This window comes from Rhinolophus ferrumequinum, chromosome 21 (genome assembly GCF_004115265.2).
Source record: "Rhinolophus ferrumequinum isolate MPI-CBG mRhiFer1 chromosome 21, mRhiFer1_v1.p, whole genome shotgun sequence".
Classification (NCBI taxonomy): Eukaryota; Metazoa; Chordata; class Mammalia; order Chiroptera; family Rhinolophidae; genus Rhinolophus; species Rhinolophus ferrumequinum.
Window position 1 is genome coordinate 22570271 of NC_046304.1, and position 16826 is coordinate 22587096.

Consider the following 16826-nt stretch of genomic DNA (forward strand, 5'->3'; position numbering starts at 1 on the left):
CCGGCGCGGCCCGAGAGGAACTGGGAGCGCCATCTCCGCTGATATCCACCCAGTGCCCCCCGAAAGCCCAACGCAGACTCTGGGGGTGTGCGTAGGGTATCCCCTACCAGCGCCTCTGGCAGAGAGCTGCTGTAAAACACCTCCGGCTCCCGCCTGGGAGCGTGCATCCTTTAAAAAGGGACATTGGTGGCTGCAGTGGCGTCTACCCGGGGAAATGCAGCCGCCGCAGTCGGCCAGCCCCACTCGGGCCCCGCGCGAGCCGGCACTGGGGAGGAAAAATAAAACAAAACAGGGGCCAGGGGAATCGCGATGTCGGCCCTCGCCGGAGTCTCATTAAGGAGTCGCGCGCGCCCCCAGGCTGGGAATGCGGAATGGACACGTGGACAAGGGAGGGGAACTCGGAGGTGGCGGGTCTCCGTGGCGCGCGAGTCGTGGGCCGCGCGCTCCGGGGCCACGTGACCACGGGGAATCTGGGAGGGGAGAGCGAGCGCGCCAGGCTCCGTGCCCGCTACTGCCGGGGTGGGCGCTGAATCCCGGACGGGGGAGGAGGGCGGGCGAGCGCGAGTGTGTGTCTCTCTCGTCATTTACGGCGGAGCAGCCGGCGCGAGCGCCGAGGCGGCGGCGACTGCTTGGTGCAACTGTGGCTCCCCCCACCTCCTCTTCCTTTTGCTCCTCGATTCTTCTTCTCCCCCCACACACGTCCATGGGGAGCCGGCCCCCCTGCCGGCACCTCCTCTCCGCTCGGCCCCGTAGGCACCAGCTGCCGCCTCCCTGGCCGCGGGCTGCGCGGGCGCCGGGTGTCCCGGCCCCTGGCGTGGTGCCCAGGTCTCGCCGCCCGCAGCCCCTGCTGGCGCGGCGCTCCGCTCGCCCCAACTGACTCCGAGACTGAGCGCCGATGCTTGGCTGCACCGAGACAGCGGGCGATCGGGCGTCCCGGGTCAGGGAGGGGGCGGCCGGGAGGAGACGTCGGAGATTCTGAACCCTGGAAAAGTTCAAGGTTTGTGCAGGTCCCCCCGGGGAAGGCGAGGTGCGAGGCGGAGCAGCGTGTCCCTCTGCTGAGACAGCAAGACCTGGGAGGAGAGGGGTGGCGGCCCAGAGCTGCCGTGGGCAGGCTGAGCCCCTCTCCATCCTACTACGTCTACGTCCAAGAGGCTGGAGTCGGTGGCCAGGGCAGGAAGGGCTCGGTCAGGCCCCTGGTCGGCTTTCCCGCTCCCTCAGTTCTCCAAGCCCCATCTCCATGGGGCAGCCGGTTCCGGCCGCGCCACCCTTGCCCCAGCCGCCGAGCCGATGCCCGGCCAGGCGGCGCTGAGCCGGCCTGTGTGCAGCCGGGGCCCTGGTCGAGACTGGAGAGAACGCGCTGGAGTCCAGCCGCGAGCTCTGTGAAGGAACAAGCCACTGGCCGCCCGCCTCGGGCATTCCTTCCAGGCGTCGCGTAGGGTGGTGGCGACCCGCATCGCCGGTCTCAGCACTGCACGGAAACTTTTCCTTCTCCAGATGGATTAAAGTTGCCTGGATTTTCTCTTTCTTTGTGAAAGAAACCATTCATTTGCACCTAACCTGGGATTTTTATGCTGGAGCTGCTGCAGGGCGCTTGGAGGAAGGAAGCCGCGCTACCCATTTGGGGTTACTACCGAAATCGAAGAAATTGGAGCTTGTGTTGGAAACCTGCACCCTAGAGCGAGTTTGGATTCGAGCTGGGCCGCGGGGTTGGGGGATCCAGCACTTGGCTCTAGGCAGCCTTCGAGACGCCGGTGGCCACCTGGCCGCGGGACCGCACGTGCGGCTCCCCCCTCGCTGCACAGATCCTGCAGGGGGCACCAGCCAGGGAGGTGGAGGCTCCTCCCGCCGCGAGCTGCACCCCCGCCAGCTCCGAGGGTGTAGCCGGCGGCGCCTGGGACGACCCTCCCCTCAAAGTGTCCCCGAATTGCACTCACTGGCCCCTAGAGCCTCAGCAGAGACAGCGGGGCGCCAAGGCCATCCTGAGTTGGATGTGACCAAGCCCAGCCTGGGGCCAAGTCGTCGTGGACTGTTGCCCCCTCGGCCATCAGCCGCTCCCGCCTCGGCCATGGCCCCAGGGATGTCGGGCCGCCGCGGCGCCGCCCTGCTGTGCCTCTCGGCGCTGCTCGCCCACGGTAAGTGTTGCGGCGCGGACTCCGGAGTAAAGATGCGGCGGTCGCCGCTGGAGGGGCACAGAGGATACTGGAGAAAGGCGAACCCCCACGCAGGACTCGCAGCCGCCGCTCCTAGCTTGGCATCTCAGGCTGCAGCTCGAGTTACCTCCATCCCCCAAGCCCTTTGGCGGGAGCGGAGGATGCGAGCCCCGCCCTGGGGACCCAGCCCGGCCCAGGAAAAGGGCGGGGGTGGGGGTGGGGAATCACTCCACGTCTCGGGGTTAGAAAGAAGGGTCCAAACCCGAGTGTCCGGGGGCGTGTCCTCCCACAGAAATCTATAGGGATCCGAGGGATCCACTAGATCCTGTCCGGGCCGCCTCTCCTGCCACTCCCTCCCTCGCAGCCAGCGGGGCTGGGGGCTATTGGGGTCCGCGGGGATCGTGTCTTCCCTCATGCCTGGCGCACAGGCTAGTGCGGGGCCGCGCCGCCCGCTGCCTCGCTTCCTGAGGCAGTCTTGGAGAAGGAAAGTGGACTGCCAGGGGCCCGGGAAGCCGCGGCGGCTCGCCGGCCAGCCGTCCTGTGAGCTGCATCTAAATGGCCGGCTTAGCGGAGCCCGGAGGGCGGGGGTCCGGGTAGCCAGCGCAGGCTGGGGCGGCGGGCGGCGCGCTGAGCGAGCGGGATCCGCGCTCTCGCGTTCTGCAATCTGTTGCGTCTGCTCCCCAGGCTCGCCCGGGGCTCAGCGGTAAAGGAGGTGGCAGAGGGAGGGGCCGGGTTGATGCGCTTTGGCAGTGGGACAGCAGGGATACAGGTGGGGGACGGAGGGTCTCTGAACGGCCCCCCAGAGTGGGAACTCAGATCCGACGGAAGGAGCCTGCAGTGGGCCTTCCGCAAGCTGGAGGCGCTCCAGGAGGCGACGGGCGAAGACTGAAGGGGGAGGGAGAAGAATGGAGAAGAGAGAGGGGTCCTCTTCTCCCTCCCAACATGAAACCAACAGGCCTGGGACACATTTCCCTAACCAACGGGGAGTGGGTGTGGGGAGGGAGCCTTCGTTGCCCCACGCTGAGAGGTGAGCCTAGACCGGCTGGAGAGGGGCTTGGATGGCAGGGAGAGTGGGCTCTCCGCGTTGGCGGAGGACCTTCCATGTGTCTTGCTCCGCTGTTGTCCACAACTGTCCAGCCCTGCCCTAGGAGCCTGCCGAAGCTCGCTGTGAGCGCGCCTCAGGGCTCTGAGCAGCGGCCTCGCACCCTGACCAAGACGCTTTCTCAAGGTTGAAAGCGTAAGGAAAGGAATGGCTCTGGGAATACAGGGTCCTGAGGCTCCGAGGGAGTGGGGGCGGGGCAGGCTGACCTCCCTCTCCGGATGGATTGCTTCTTCCATGCTGGGAGCTGTTTTGCGGTCAGTTCACCAGCCCCAGCCAACCTCAGTTCATTATCAGAAAAATGGGTAGGGCAGCGTTGGGGGAAGGGCAAGGGGTGTGCAGCTGGGAACCTGAAATCTCAGTTCCATATGCAAGACGGAAGGTGGGGAGGGGTTGGGGAGGTGGGTTCTGAGAGTGTGCGCCCTGGAGCTGCGCGGGCCGCACTGTGACTGTCCTGGTGAACAGGGAGCTTGGGCGGTTGGCAAGAGGAAACTGAACTCAGGCCTGGGGCTAGACATGGTTCTCCCACCTCCTGCCTCTTGCTGCCCGAGTTCCCTTCCCAAAGCCAGGCCATGGCCCCACCTCCGGGCAGCTTATTTAGGTTCTCACTGCCCACCTTCCTGAGCCCTCAGCCTGGTATTGAAGATCCATTCCTCTCCCTCACCTACCAGAACCCTGCGTGCTTTCTAAGACCCAGCTCCAGGTGCCTTGCTGTCTTGGCTCTGCTTCTCCTGGAGTGGTTAGCAATCTGCCTCATTTCCTCCTTAGATGCCTGTGTCTTTGTGCCCCGTTAGTCCTGGAGTGGTGGGGACAGAACCATGGGCTGATTCTTCTCTGTTCCTCCACACAGCCAGTGCCCAGGACACTCAGGGCTCAGGGTTGGCTGTTGAGCAGTAAGCAGCTATTTGAGGAGGTGGGGCGGTGGGGGGGTCCCCCACTGAGTAGGCATTTCCCCCTCCTAATTACCTATCTGATTCCCTTTCCAAGCTCCTTCCCTGAGTCCCCATCCCATGCCTCTGTCTCCCCTTCCTCAAGGAAGTGTGTCAGCAGATGCTTAAAACTTGGGGACCCTCCTCAGATGGATATGACCAGAATCACTAGAGCCCCTTCCCCCAGAAAATTCCATCTGCCCTGGGACTTCCTCTTTCAGGGCTACCTAACAGCCACCCACCCACCGAAACTGTCCCTCTAGTCAGGGAAAGAGTTCATGGATTTACCCTCACATCCAGCTAACTCTTGGTTGGGAGTTCTGGGCTCTTCAGAGATGTTGGAGTGTGGGAGCGGTTGCAGTTTTTTTGTGTCTGGCAGGCAACTGAGGCTGCAGGCTTCTGACCACAGAGCCAGACTGGGAGCCAAAGAGCCTGGGTTTCTGTCTGAGTCCGGCGCCATCAGGCAGGGTGACCTTGGGCTGCCTCCCTCATGTTTTCCATCTTCCAGAAGCAGTGTGGCCTCTGGCCCTTCCCTCCCCTGCTCACTCTCTGCCAGCACTGCTGGGTAGTTAAGGAGCCCCACTATCTTTCAGGCCCCAGCTCAGCCAGTATAGGCTGGCAGCCTGTACGCTGCTCCCAGTCTCAGGGCTTCCACCAGAGAACATCTGAGAAGGCCACTTTCCTGAATCTGGTCTTTGGGGAGGCTTTCTGATCTATTTTCAGTTTGAATAGTTTAGGGAAGCAGGGTGGTGGTTAAATCTGTTGGAGAGCTGATTATGTCAGCCCCCTACTCAGTAACCTTCACTGGCTCCCCACTACCTATAGGATCAAAGATATACTCTCCACCCTGCCCCCAGCATCCAAGGTCGTTTATGATCTTGTCTCAAGCCACATCTTCACTTCTGTAGCACTGACCTCTCTCCATCCTCCCTGCATCTTACGAGGGATTGCTTTTCTCACCTTCCTGCCTTTCTGCTTTTGCACCTACCAGCCCCTCCATCATCTGGCATACCCTTCCTTCAGAAATCCTTACCTAGCTTTCAAAGCCCAACTCAAACACCACCTCCTCCAAGGAGTCTGCCTAGAGTACCCCTTAGCTTCTCACCAATAGCCCCGATTCCCCGAAAAGAAGTAATTGATCTGTGGCCCGTGTTGCCGTGGCCCGTCATGCTGCCTTTGCGGTACTCCTCACAGGCTGCAGTGCATGTGTGTGAAGGGTATATGTGGGCACATTTATATGTGATCCCCACATACTTGCATTTCGGGCAGGAGCCATGTCTTCTTGGTTTTGACCCACTCTCCAGTGTTTGACATATAGTGGGTGCTGAGAAGAAATTAATGGGGTGGGAAGACAACTCTATGTTGGGGGGCCCTCCCAGTGTCAATTGAAAAGGGAGTTCTGGGGTGTGGGACAGAGGAGGGGAGGGGCAGGAGACAGGCAGAGACACCAGGAAGAGAGGAAGGGGATGGGGCAAGGCCATGTCACACCCCACGAGTGGCACATATAGGATACATGTGTCTGGGGTGACATGTCATAGCATAGCTCCGTAGGGTATGAAAGTAGTGTCCCCTGACACTCTGACACATGATCTCAAATGCATGTGTCCTCACCTTTGTGGTCACCAGCCTGGCACCCTGCGTTTCTCCTCCAGGTTATGTTCACGCTTTGTCCATCCCAAGCTCTGGGCTCCTTGGAGATGCAGGAGGGACACAGCAGGAGAACAGGGTCAGTGCCAGGCAGTGGACAGCTCCCTCACTGCTGGAGTGAGGAAGGCTCGCCCCCCTAACCTAACCCCACACATACCCATCTTCTCCCCGGCCACACAGAGCCCTTTGCCACAACACACCCTTGTAATATTTAAGACCAGTAGGTGGGGATGTGTTATAAACTTGGTGGCAGAAAAGGAGCTTTCCTGGAATCCATTCTGAGGATAGCTCAGTGCTTGGCTGTAGGAGATAAGGCCGCTTTGGAACAGGAAGGTGGGACCTCGGCATCTCCTCACTGGGGGCATGTTTGAAACTGATGGACCCCAGGCCTGATTTTATAGTGAGTGCTCGTGATGCTGCAGAAATTGAGACCCCGAGAGGCACCAAGTCTAACCACCAGGGTCTGTCCACTGAACCAGGGGCAGGAAGTGTGTGTCGGGTGGAGGGTCTTGCTTTGTGGCTCTACTCATAATGTTGTCCATTCACAAGGCTGAAACTGAATGAGATCACGACCATCAGATGCAGCCCTTGTGTGGATGAGGAAACGGGCACCCCTCGAGGGAAAGGGATTGGCCGAAGTCATCCTGCCAGTTAAGTCTGGAACCAGGACTAGCACCAGACCCCAAAGAGGGTTCCGGGATTGGCTCCAGACCCCTCAACAGAGATTCTACCACCTCTGTCATCCCCTCTCTCTGGGGCTTTGTCCCAATATCTGCTTCAGGCCTCCAGCTAGCCTCGGGTCTCAGGCAGGCAAGATAATCTCCAGTAGCTTTAATAAACCTTGCCAAGGAGGGAATGCAGAGGGGTTTGGGACCTGATCTTCTGCTTCCTTTTATGAGCTCGAAGTCCAGTTGAGGTGAAGAGAAAGGGGTCCAGTTTTGAAATTCAAGGCAATTTGAAATCAGAGTCCCCAGGACACAGGAAACGGCTTCAAATCCTAACTTTGTCACCAACTTACTGTGCTGCCACAGGAAAGTGACCTCCCTCTCTGAGTCTTTTCCTCCTCTGCCAAGTGAGAGGCGACGGACGTGCCTGCCAAGCCCCCTTCCGACTCTCTTGTTCCGTGATGGAGAAGCCTCTGGTTATCTCCCTTATATTTCTCTACCCCAGGCCCGTGCCTCCCTCTACCGATGCCCACAGCAGATGCTAACAAGTAGATACGATTCTTCTTCCCCATTCCCTCCCCAGAGTCGCCCTTACTTCTTTTTTGCCAGCGCTCAGTACAGAATTTTAATAAGAGATGAATGAATCAGTTGTGTGTGTTTTTAAGGAAAATAAATTTCTTTTTCTATTTTCCTTCTCTGTGTTTTTAAATGAAAAGTGGGCTTCCTTATCATCAATTCGTCGGGCTGTGCCATACTCCCGCAGTCCCCAAGGATGGAGCAGTGTATCAGGGAGCACCAACACTCTGCTAGCTACTGCCCTAGTCACTAGAGGACACATAGATGGCCAGGGGGAGGGAGGCACTGAGACAGGTAAGGTAACAGAGAGGGGACAAATCCCCCTCCAGACACAGGCTGAGAGTCCAGACGTCATTATCCCCTTTCCTCTGCTGTTTGCCTCTTTCAGCTCCTCTCCTCCCCCCTGCACCTTCACAACACACACACGCACACACACACCTCCACCCCAGGTCTGCTGGCTGGCAGACAACCCAGCAGGATGAAGTGGAAAATGGAAGCAATTACCTGGATTATTCAATGCTTGTTGCACGAATGAATGAATGCAAGAATGACTAATTCAGTGCAAAAAAGAGTGGAAGATGTAATTGAAGACAATCCATTTTTGCCTAAATTATCTAGATAATCATCTGTCTTCGGAAAGTTCTGCTTCTTATCAAACTTAAATCCTTCCTGCTGCATTCCCACCCACACCTTTTTGGCCTGTGAGGATGGGCAACTGGTCACTGTCTTCTCTTGAATGGGTTCTCCTGTTCAGTTCAAACTGGAGGCCATGGGCAGGCTGTGTGCTTGCTGGCAGAATTTCTCAGCTTATCTCATTTCCTGGGCCCGTCTCTCAGGATCCTCAGAGCTGGGAGAGGGACATGCCCCGGGTCACCCGGGTAACTGGGATGACATTCAAAATGGCCCAGGTTCTCTGACATGTCTCCATCCAAAACTTCAGGTCTGCACAGCATCAGAACCCACAGGGCAAGCTGCTGGTGCTGAGAGAGAACAGGTGGACAGGACACCCTTAACCCTAAGCCTGTCCCCAGGGACATGGCCAGCCCCAGAGGTGTCCAACCCTTAAACAAAGTCATCCATAGTCATACTTAGTGACCTCTTCTCTGCTTTTCTGAGGGAAACGAGGGAGGAGGGGAGATGGTTTCTGCCCCTGGGGAGTGCCCAGTGTGATAAGGGATGCAGAGTCTTGTCTTCAGAGAGGCCCCAATCTGACAAAGGAGGCACAGCCCCAACCTTCAGAGGTGGCCTTTGTCCCTTCACATGGTCTGATGGTGAAGGACAAGATGACCACCTTTTTCCAGAGGTTGTAGGACCCCCCCCTTGCATGCCTTCCCCCACTCCCCAGGGCTGTTGGGGAGCCTGGCTGTGGGCCAGAATGAGTGTATTTTTGGTGGCTTGGTACAAATAATGCTACAGACTTGTCACAGCAGGAGATGGTGTTGGTGGGGGCGAGCCATGCAGGCACACGCTGACAAGAGCACCCACACATCACAGGCACGCACGCATACGCTATGCTTGAGAGTTCTAACGGTTCTTTGGAGTTCAGATCCATGGTCTCATGTGATTCTCACAGCAGCCACTAAGTGAAGGCAGTGATTGGGATCCCCATTTTACAGAAGGCAAAGCTGAGGCTCAGTGAAGTCCTGGACAGGACACACCAGCTCTTGAGGTCAGGTTTTCTGACCCTGAACGTGGTGGTCTTCTTGCCATCTTTCTCTGCCTTGCACATGCAGGGAATAAGCACTGATATGGACAGACATAGGGACCCATACCCTGAGTGAGCTCCTCCCTGTCTGGCCTCAGGGATCTCGCCAGTCTCGCCTTGAGCCCCTCTCCCCTTGCTCCGTAGGCTTCTTCTAGTCGCATGAATGAGTCACGCTCTTTTCCATGTCAGAGCCTCCGTACGTTCTGTTCCTTCTGACCAGACCACTCGTCCACTCCTGTCTCTTACTCAGCCTTCAGGCCAGAGTGTATCCACACTGCCTCTTGGAAGCTTGCCCCGATTGTCAGATGAACACAGACCCATTACCTCCTGCAACTCCCTGCTGATTTGTCCTGTGTGTAACTGCACTGCCTGGCCTCTCTGCTGGCTGTACGCTGGAGTGGACCTGGAAGGTCTGTGACCCTTCCCCTGTCTCTGTACTCCCCGGGGTCTACTGGAATGTCTGGAGTAAAGTAGGCATTTCATGCTTTGTCAGATGAGTCAGTGAATGTGCACGACTTGTACACGTAGACACTTTCCCCGACACTCCGCAAGTATTCAGGAAGTGCTTACCACGGGCCAGGCACTTGTTGTAATCCACGAATACAGCAAAATCCCTGCCCTCGTGAGCCTATGTTCTTGTGGGGGCGGGCAGAAGGCAGACAGTAAATAAGGAATATATTAAATAAGCAAAGTACATAATACGTTAGAAGGCAAGAAGTGCTAAGGGAAAAAAGAAAAATAGTAGGGTAGGAGGAATTGGGAATTCCAGAGTGTGTGTGCGGGGGGTGCTGTGCAGTATTAAAATGAGTGCTCAGCTGATCAAGTGTCATTAAGCCAACTGGAAGGAGGGAAGGGAGCAAACTCAGTGAGTATCCGAATATTACAGAGCATCCGGCCCTGGGCCAGGCATGGGCTTGACCATTCAAGGTGCAGCCAGGAGGCTGGAGCCCAGAGCAGATGAGGAAACGGGGGAGGAGGCCGGGTAGGGAAGGGAGGCCCTTGTAAGACTGACTTGTGGGCTGAGTGAAATGGGAGCCATAGCAAGGTTTGGAGCAGGAGTGACCTGAGCTGACCTGCAGCTGCAGGCTTGCACAGCTCCAGGGCCTGCGGGGGTGGGGACTGGCAGGGAGGGACCCCTGTCTGCTCTCTGCAGCCCCTCGCCTGCTCACAATCCTGGCTTTGGCTGCCTTTCCTGCCACTCTATAGCCACCCATCGGGGGCGGGCCCAGGGCATTCATGGGGCAGACTGCACCCAAGGATTGGCAAGCTGGTTTCCAGACCTGCTGGGCCAAACTAGCCTTGTGGCCGTCCAGGTCTCTTTGGTGGGTGGGGCCCACTGTCTGTAAAATGGGGCTGCAGCACCAGGTGCTTCCACAGCCTCTTCTTGCTCAAACCGTCGTTTCTGTGATGGAGGCCAAATGCCAGTGTCCTCATCTCTGCTGGGGCATTCAGGATGCCGAGCAATCCTCAGTTTCCTTCGAAGATTCTGACTTTTTAATTAATTATCTACCTTTACAAAAATTCTCTGCAGAGATGAGGCGGGTTTGCACGCCCTTGTTTGGACAGTGATCTTACACCACTCTGATTTGCGGAGTATGCCCGCCAGGACATCTGCAGGCTCTCATGCTCAGGGAAAGCAAAACCCAATTTCCCTGGATCCCTGGGCGCCTGGCAGCAACTCTGGATTACCTGTTGTTTTGACCTCTCTGCCTGTCCCTGTTTTATGTCTGCAAGTGCTCTGTCGGTGGCTCCTCTTCCTACCACCAGTCCCTGCCACCGTATGACCACTGCAGCCCATGCCTCTTAGCCAAGGAGGTGACATGCCTGAGGGCAACCCATACTCTCCCCTGCCCTGTGGGGAAAGGCAGGCGTATGGGGCCTCTGTCCAATAGGAAGGAAATGGGAAAAATTGCCATTTTCTCAGCTGCCAACACAACAGAGAAATGATCTCAATTTTCTGTGGCTGTTTTCAGCAGGAGAAAAACTGCCATCCACCAGTCCTGTGCATGAGAGGTCTGAAATGCTAGGGAAAGGAGGTTGGAGCTGGGGAGGTGGTCGGTAGAGGAGCAGAGGGGATTGGCATGGTACAGAGAGCTGGGCTCCCCACTTGGGCACTGTACCCCTCCTGCCTGGGAAGCCCTCCCTCACCCCAGCTCCCACTGAAGACACACCTATTTTGGAGCAGCTATTGAACTTCTAGTTATTTTAATAGTCACTTCTATTAACTGAGCATCTACTATATGCCACGCTCTGTGCTGGGCACCAGGAATCATTCCCTGGGAGCCAGCCGTAGACTCTTCTGGTGCACCTTGGTCCTGATGCTCGTAGCTCTCCTCACTCTTTCCCTACACTTGGCTCTAAAACCAAACTGCCTGACTTCATCACTTCATGTGTGATTTGGGGCAAGTTACTTAATCACTCTGTGCCTCAGTTTCCTTATCTGCAAATGATCATAAATGTCCTCAACTTACAGGGTTGTTGTGAGGATTAAATGAGGCATTATTCCATGTCAAATATTTAGAATAGTGCCTGGCCCATGTGAAGCGTCCAAAAATGATAGTTGTCAATATTATTGGTATTCATATTACAAGTACAGGCCAGGGACTGTGTTAAGTATAAAAATGAAGAAAACACAGTGTCTGTCTCATGAGGAGCTTCTAAGGTGGTGTCCTGGGGAGATGAGCCATTTCTACACAGATTGCGATCAAATGCAGTCATAGACATGCTGGAGGGGATCCCGAGTATTGTGGAGGGAGAAAAGTCTCATCATTGAGGGATCTGGGGAGGCTTCGTGGAGACCTCGAGGTGCCACTTCAGGAGGCCTTAACCAGGTTATAGCATTCTCCCTCTGAAGACTAATAAGTCAGCATCTCCTGTGTGTGTGATCCCCTGGGGAAGACAGAAATGCCAGGCAACAATGATCAGTGGCCTACCAGCTCTGAGTCCAGCAGGGAGAGAGCCCAGGCTGCCTGTGAAGGAGCCACAGAGGGCTCAAGGCAGGGCGTGTGGTTGGTAATTCTTTACCTGGATCATCTCTTAAGGCCTCTCAGGACTTTGACCCTTTGTTTCATGGAAGCCCTGGGGAGCTGTTGAGCAGTTATGGAGGGAGGGGTTGACATGATCAAAGTAGCGTTCTCAACAACAACTTGGTTGCGGGCAAATTGCGGACTGGAGCAATGCTGAAGGAAGCCATGGCAGCCGCTGATCTGGGAGTGAGGGCTCTTGAGCTGGGAAACGACCACTTTAAGTCATCAGAGTTTCCATCGCATAGAAAGAGCCCGCACTTAGAACCCAAGAGACGGGTGTGAGTGCTTGCTCTGCTACTTACCAGAGGCCTGATGTCGCTTTTCTGCTCCTTGGTTTCCACCTCTGGAAGATCGAATGGCAAATGTAAGATGCAGAGTCTGCAGCATAAAGCTCAGTATTTGGAGGGGCCTTTAGCAGCTCAGGCCCAGAGAGTGGAGGGGACTTGTCTATGGCTCACAGCCAGTTCTGACCCCCTTGGGGTCCTCTATTGTCCAGTCAGAAGTCCTGGGGAAAATGGCTGAGGGGGAGATCAGAGAGAGGTAAGATCGACCTCAGTCCTCACCCCCACTGATGGCTGGAGGCTGAGGGGTCAGATCTGCCCAGGTGTCACCTGCAGCATTTGGGCTCCCGGAGAGCCTCGGAAAAAGCCATCCTGTCAGAGAGTGTGGTGGGGTTTCAAGTCGAACAAAAACATAGGTTGGAATTCCAGGCCTGTGGCGCGGTAGCTGGTAACCCAGGAGCCCTTGTCTGCCTGGCCTGCCTGAGCCTCAGCTTCCCCATCTGCTGAATGGGAGTGCTAGTATCATCTCTTCTGGGCTGGGCTGCTGCACGGATGAGATGCCACAGTGTGTGTGGAAGTGCCCAGATTAGAAGCTGTGTCCCTGCTGGAGGGTCTTAGCACATGCGGTGGGTTTGGTTTGTTTCCTTCCTTTCTGCCCAGCGCTGCTGGGAAGCTTGTTTAGGACAGTGCCAAAGACTTCCCGGAGAGCTTGTTTCTGGGGGTTGGGTTGTTTTGCTTCATTTAGGGTCCGATTTTTCCTACCCTTGATGCCTCCTAATAACATGTTGCTTGTTTTAAGAACAGCAGTGGCCAGCTGCCGGCTGTTCTCCCTCCCTCTCTTCTTCCCTCCTTGCCTTCCCAGGAAAACAGCCACAGGCATGGCCCCCATTCCCTGGGGTGGAGGAGGCATTCCTGGCTTGGGCAGCTGGCCCCGCTGCCATGCCTGGGTCATACTGGATGGTGAGGCCACCGCTTCTGAAAACATGCATCTCCTCCACAGCAGCCCCCACGGTGGAAATAAAGGCTTCCTGCACACCAACAAGGCAGCCCACACCAGTGCCAGAAATCAGGAGTGGGGTTATAGGGAGTTTCTGAAACAGAGCCCAGGCGTCCCTGAAACACTTGCTCTGCTCCATCCAATGGCCTGAAAGCACATGGCGACCCTGGTCCCAGAGCTGACCTCTCCTCTTCAGTCTCAGATTCCTCATCTGCAAATAATAGAGAGAAAGCCCACCTATCCTGCTAGGGGTGTCAGAGACCAGGTGACAGATTGTGTACCTGCTGGCACCACCAGAGCTAGTGCGTGGTCACCGTAACCATTGATTATTCAGTGTGACCTCTTAGGTGAATAAAAGTCATCTCTAATAACCCAATCCACCCAGACGCCCCTCAGCTCCCCGGCCTCCCACCACGTTCTTCCTCTGCCTCAGGCGGGTGTTCTCTGCTCCACTGCTGTTCGTTCCTTCTCTCAGCCAGCTGTGTGCCCTTGGACAAATCCTTTCCTCTCACTGGAGTTTACTTTCCTTGTCTTTGAAAGCTGGGTTTACTGAGCTGGATCAGTGCTGTCCAATGGAAATGTGCTGTGTGCCACATAGGTAATTAAAATGTTTCTAGTTATCTCATGAGAAAAAGTAAAAAGAAATAGGTGAAATGAATTTTAATAATCTATTTTGACCGATATACCTAAAAGATTATTTCGACATGTAATCCATATAAAAATGATGAATGAGAGATGTTTTACAGGATTTTTTAAAATTTTACATTAAAGTTTCAAACCTTTTTGTGCATTTTTACACTTACATCACAGCACATCACAATTCCAGCTAGTCCCATGTCGGTGGCTCAGTAGCCACACGTGGTGAGCAGCTGCCATTCTGGACAGCGCAGGGCCAGGTGCTTCTGAGGTCCTGGAATCATTTCTCTGGGGACTGGTGAGCTGGGCCTCCGTCCTGTCTGCACACCTTCTTGGAGAGTCCCTGCCCAGCAGGGAGCCTGCTCACCTCCTCCCCAGCCCTGGCTTGATTCATGCTGGCCGTGGTGACTCCCATTCGTGCCACTTTTCTTCTCTGTAAACCACAGGTCAGACCAAGTCGCCTTCCTGCTCAGAACACTGCACCTCACCAAGAGTGAAAGTCGAGTCCTTACAGAAGTTGACAAGCAGCAAAATCTGTCCCTTTTCCCGACAATACCTCTCTGACCCTATCTTCCCTCTCACCCACTCTGCTCCAGCCACACTGTCCTCTGCTGTCCTCACACATGCCAACCACCGAGCCTCAGAGACTTGGCCCTTGCTACCCCTCAGCCTGGCCTTTTCCCACAAATAAGCATGACTCATCCCCCCTACTTCCTTCAGGTCTCCTCCACCCAAATGCATCTTATTAGACTGGCCCTCCCTGGCCAGCCCTGATCCAAAATAGCCCTGCCCAGCCTCACACTGTCCCCTCACTCGGACCTGTTTTCCTGCGCCTGACGTTGTATAGTTATGTGTCTGCTTCTTCAGGGACTGACAGCTCCTGTCCCACTGAGATGGAAGCCCCTGAGAACAGAGGTCACATCTGTGTCATTCACTGCTCTATTCCCCACACCTGGACCAGAATGAATGCATCAAAAGGTTGCTCCTTCCCCTCCTTCCACCCTTCCATCCCGGGGACCACTGGGAGAGATCTGGGAACTAAATGGGTGAGAGGGACCAGAGGGGAAATACTAATTCATTCATTCATTCATTCATTCATTCATTCATTCATTCATTCATTCACATGCTCATCTGCCATATCCCAGCTCTGCAGTCTTGGGAAAATTACTTCATGGCTCTGTGGCTCAGTTTCCACATCTATAAAATGGGAGAGTAAAAGTACCTTCCTCATAGGGTTTGTTGTCATGAATAAACAAATCAATGCACATAACATGCTTGCAGCCCTGCCTGGCTTGTAGTAAGTGCTTAATAAAAGGCAGCTATAGTTTTATTCAGGACATGTGTTTGAATGCCTCCCTACTCCACGCCAAGCATGGTGACAAACACTGAGCATGTAGCAGTGCAATGTAATTGATGCCAGGGTGACAGAGATGCGAGTGACTGGCCTCACCCGGACTTTGGAGAGGGGCAGGTGTGGATCCTGTCATTCTGCAGCATCCACTGCCAAAATTTCTACGAACTGGTGAGTTGAGGTCCAGCAGCCGCATGGGGTGACCACTTGTCCAGACCCTTGCCCACCCGGCTACTGCAGTGTTCTGGAAATAGTACAGCCTCGCAGTTAGGGAACCTCGGCCCTGCCACCAACCTGCAGAGGAGTCACTTCTGTTCCCTGAGCCTCAGCCTCTTCTCTGTAAGGTGGGCTAATAACAAACAGCACCTACATCAGAGCAATTCAATGAGCTAATGTATGTAAAAGTCCCCAACACAGCCTGATGTTTAATGGACAGGAGATACTATTATTACCCTCACCACTGAGACACTGGCTAAAGGGAAGAGACACAGTGTGAACGTCTTGGCACGGTGCCCTGCGTGCGGCTGGCACTCCATCAGTGCTTGTTGAATGCACTGAAAGCTGGTTTGCACCCTGAAATCCTCTCTGGATTGCAGCACAGTGAGATGCGATACGTCAAGTCAAAGAACCTTGGGTTGGGGGAGCCGGATGGGAGCTTCAGGCCCCTCTGATCCTTAAACCATCCCTACTTGAAAGATGGGAAAACTAAGGTCCAGAGAGGAGAAAGTCTTAGCCCAGCTCACACAGCAGTCAGGCCGGGCAAAGCAGGTCCCTGGTGCCCAGCCCAATGGGTTTGATACTGTCTTCAGAGATGTTACATGCAGGTGGTGTGGGGAGGGGCAGCATGGCCAACAATCCCTGGAGAAAGCTGGTCAGTCACAGATGAGGTGCCCTCCACCCTCTGTTTCCCCAGGGGCCATACCTGGGGGCCTGCCTTAGCAGGCATGTTTACACGGAGTAACCAGCTTCCGTCTCCAGTAATCGCCTCACAAACAGCATGAAATGGACCTGTGGGGAAGGCTTTGCGCAATGTGTGACTGGTTTTAGTTCGCCTCAGTTCTTCTCCCTAGGACCCCCACTCCTCTCCCTCACACATCATGCACACGTGCATACGAACACACACACACACACACACACGTGACCTGCATTCCCCAAGCTTCCGGTTCGGGCCTCTGATCCCAGCCAGTGAAGGCCAGTCGTGTCGTCAGCCTTAGAAGAATGCTTTCTCCTGTCTGCGGGGTGGGCAGGAGGAGTGCGTACTGGAAGGTCAGGTTCTCATCCCTGAAGTTCCCCACCATTCCCTATGGTGACCAAGGAGGGTGGAGCCTTTGGCAGTTCAAAAACGGCTACCACGTACCTTCTCACACCATGTCATCATACTCGGAGGTAAGATGTGACATTGGTAATCGTGATCCCCATTGTATGGATGAGGAAACTGAGGCTTAGAGAGAGGAAGTAGCTGGCCCAGGTCACAGACAGGAAGAGGCAGGGTGAGACTCTGGCTCCCATGACCGTGTCCTCCACTCCCCCTGGGCCCTCACCTCCTGACTTTGTGGGTCTAGGTCCCAAGGCCCATCCTCCAGCCCCCAGTGTGATACAGGAAGCCTCACACCCATTCGGCTTGATCCCAGTGCCACAAACCACAAAAGGAGAAACTGAGGCACAGAATGGCTGCCTCACCCCCCGGTGCTGGCTTCCGTCCTCTGTTTCTCAACCCTCTGCCCAACATACATCGTCCACTCATCCCCTTTCCTCAGTCCCTGG

At 55.6% G+C, this 16826-nt stretch overlaps 1 protein-coding gene across 1 annotated transcript in view; it reads left to right on the top strand.

The window, feature by feature from the left end:
- The first annotated feature begins 681 nt into the window (after positions 1 to 681).
- The window catches only part of TMEM132E (transmembrane protein 132E), a 53610-nt gene continuing 37465 nt past the window's right edge, over positions 682 to 16826 (top strand). The window contains exon 1 of the mRNA XM_033091648.1: positions 682 to 2132. Within this exon, the coding sequence (XP_032947539.1) occupies positions 2066 to 2132 (67 nt within the window). The 5' untranslated portion in view covers positions 682 to 2065. The remainder of the gene's footprint in view (positions 2133 to 16826) is intronic.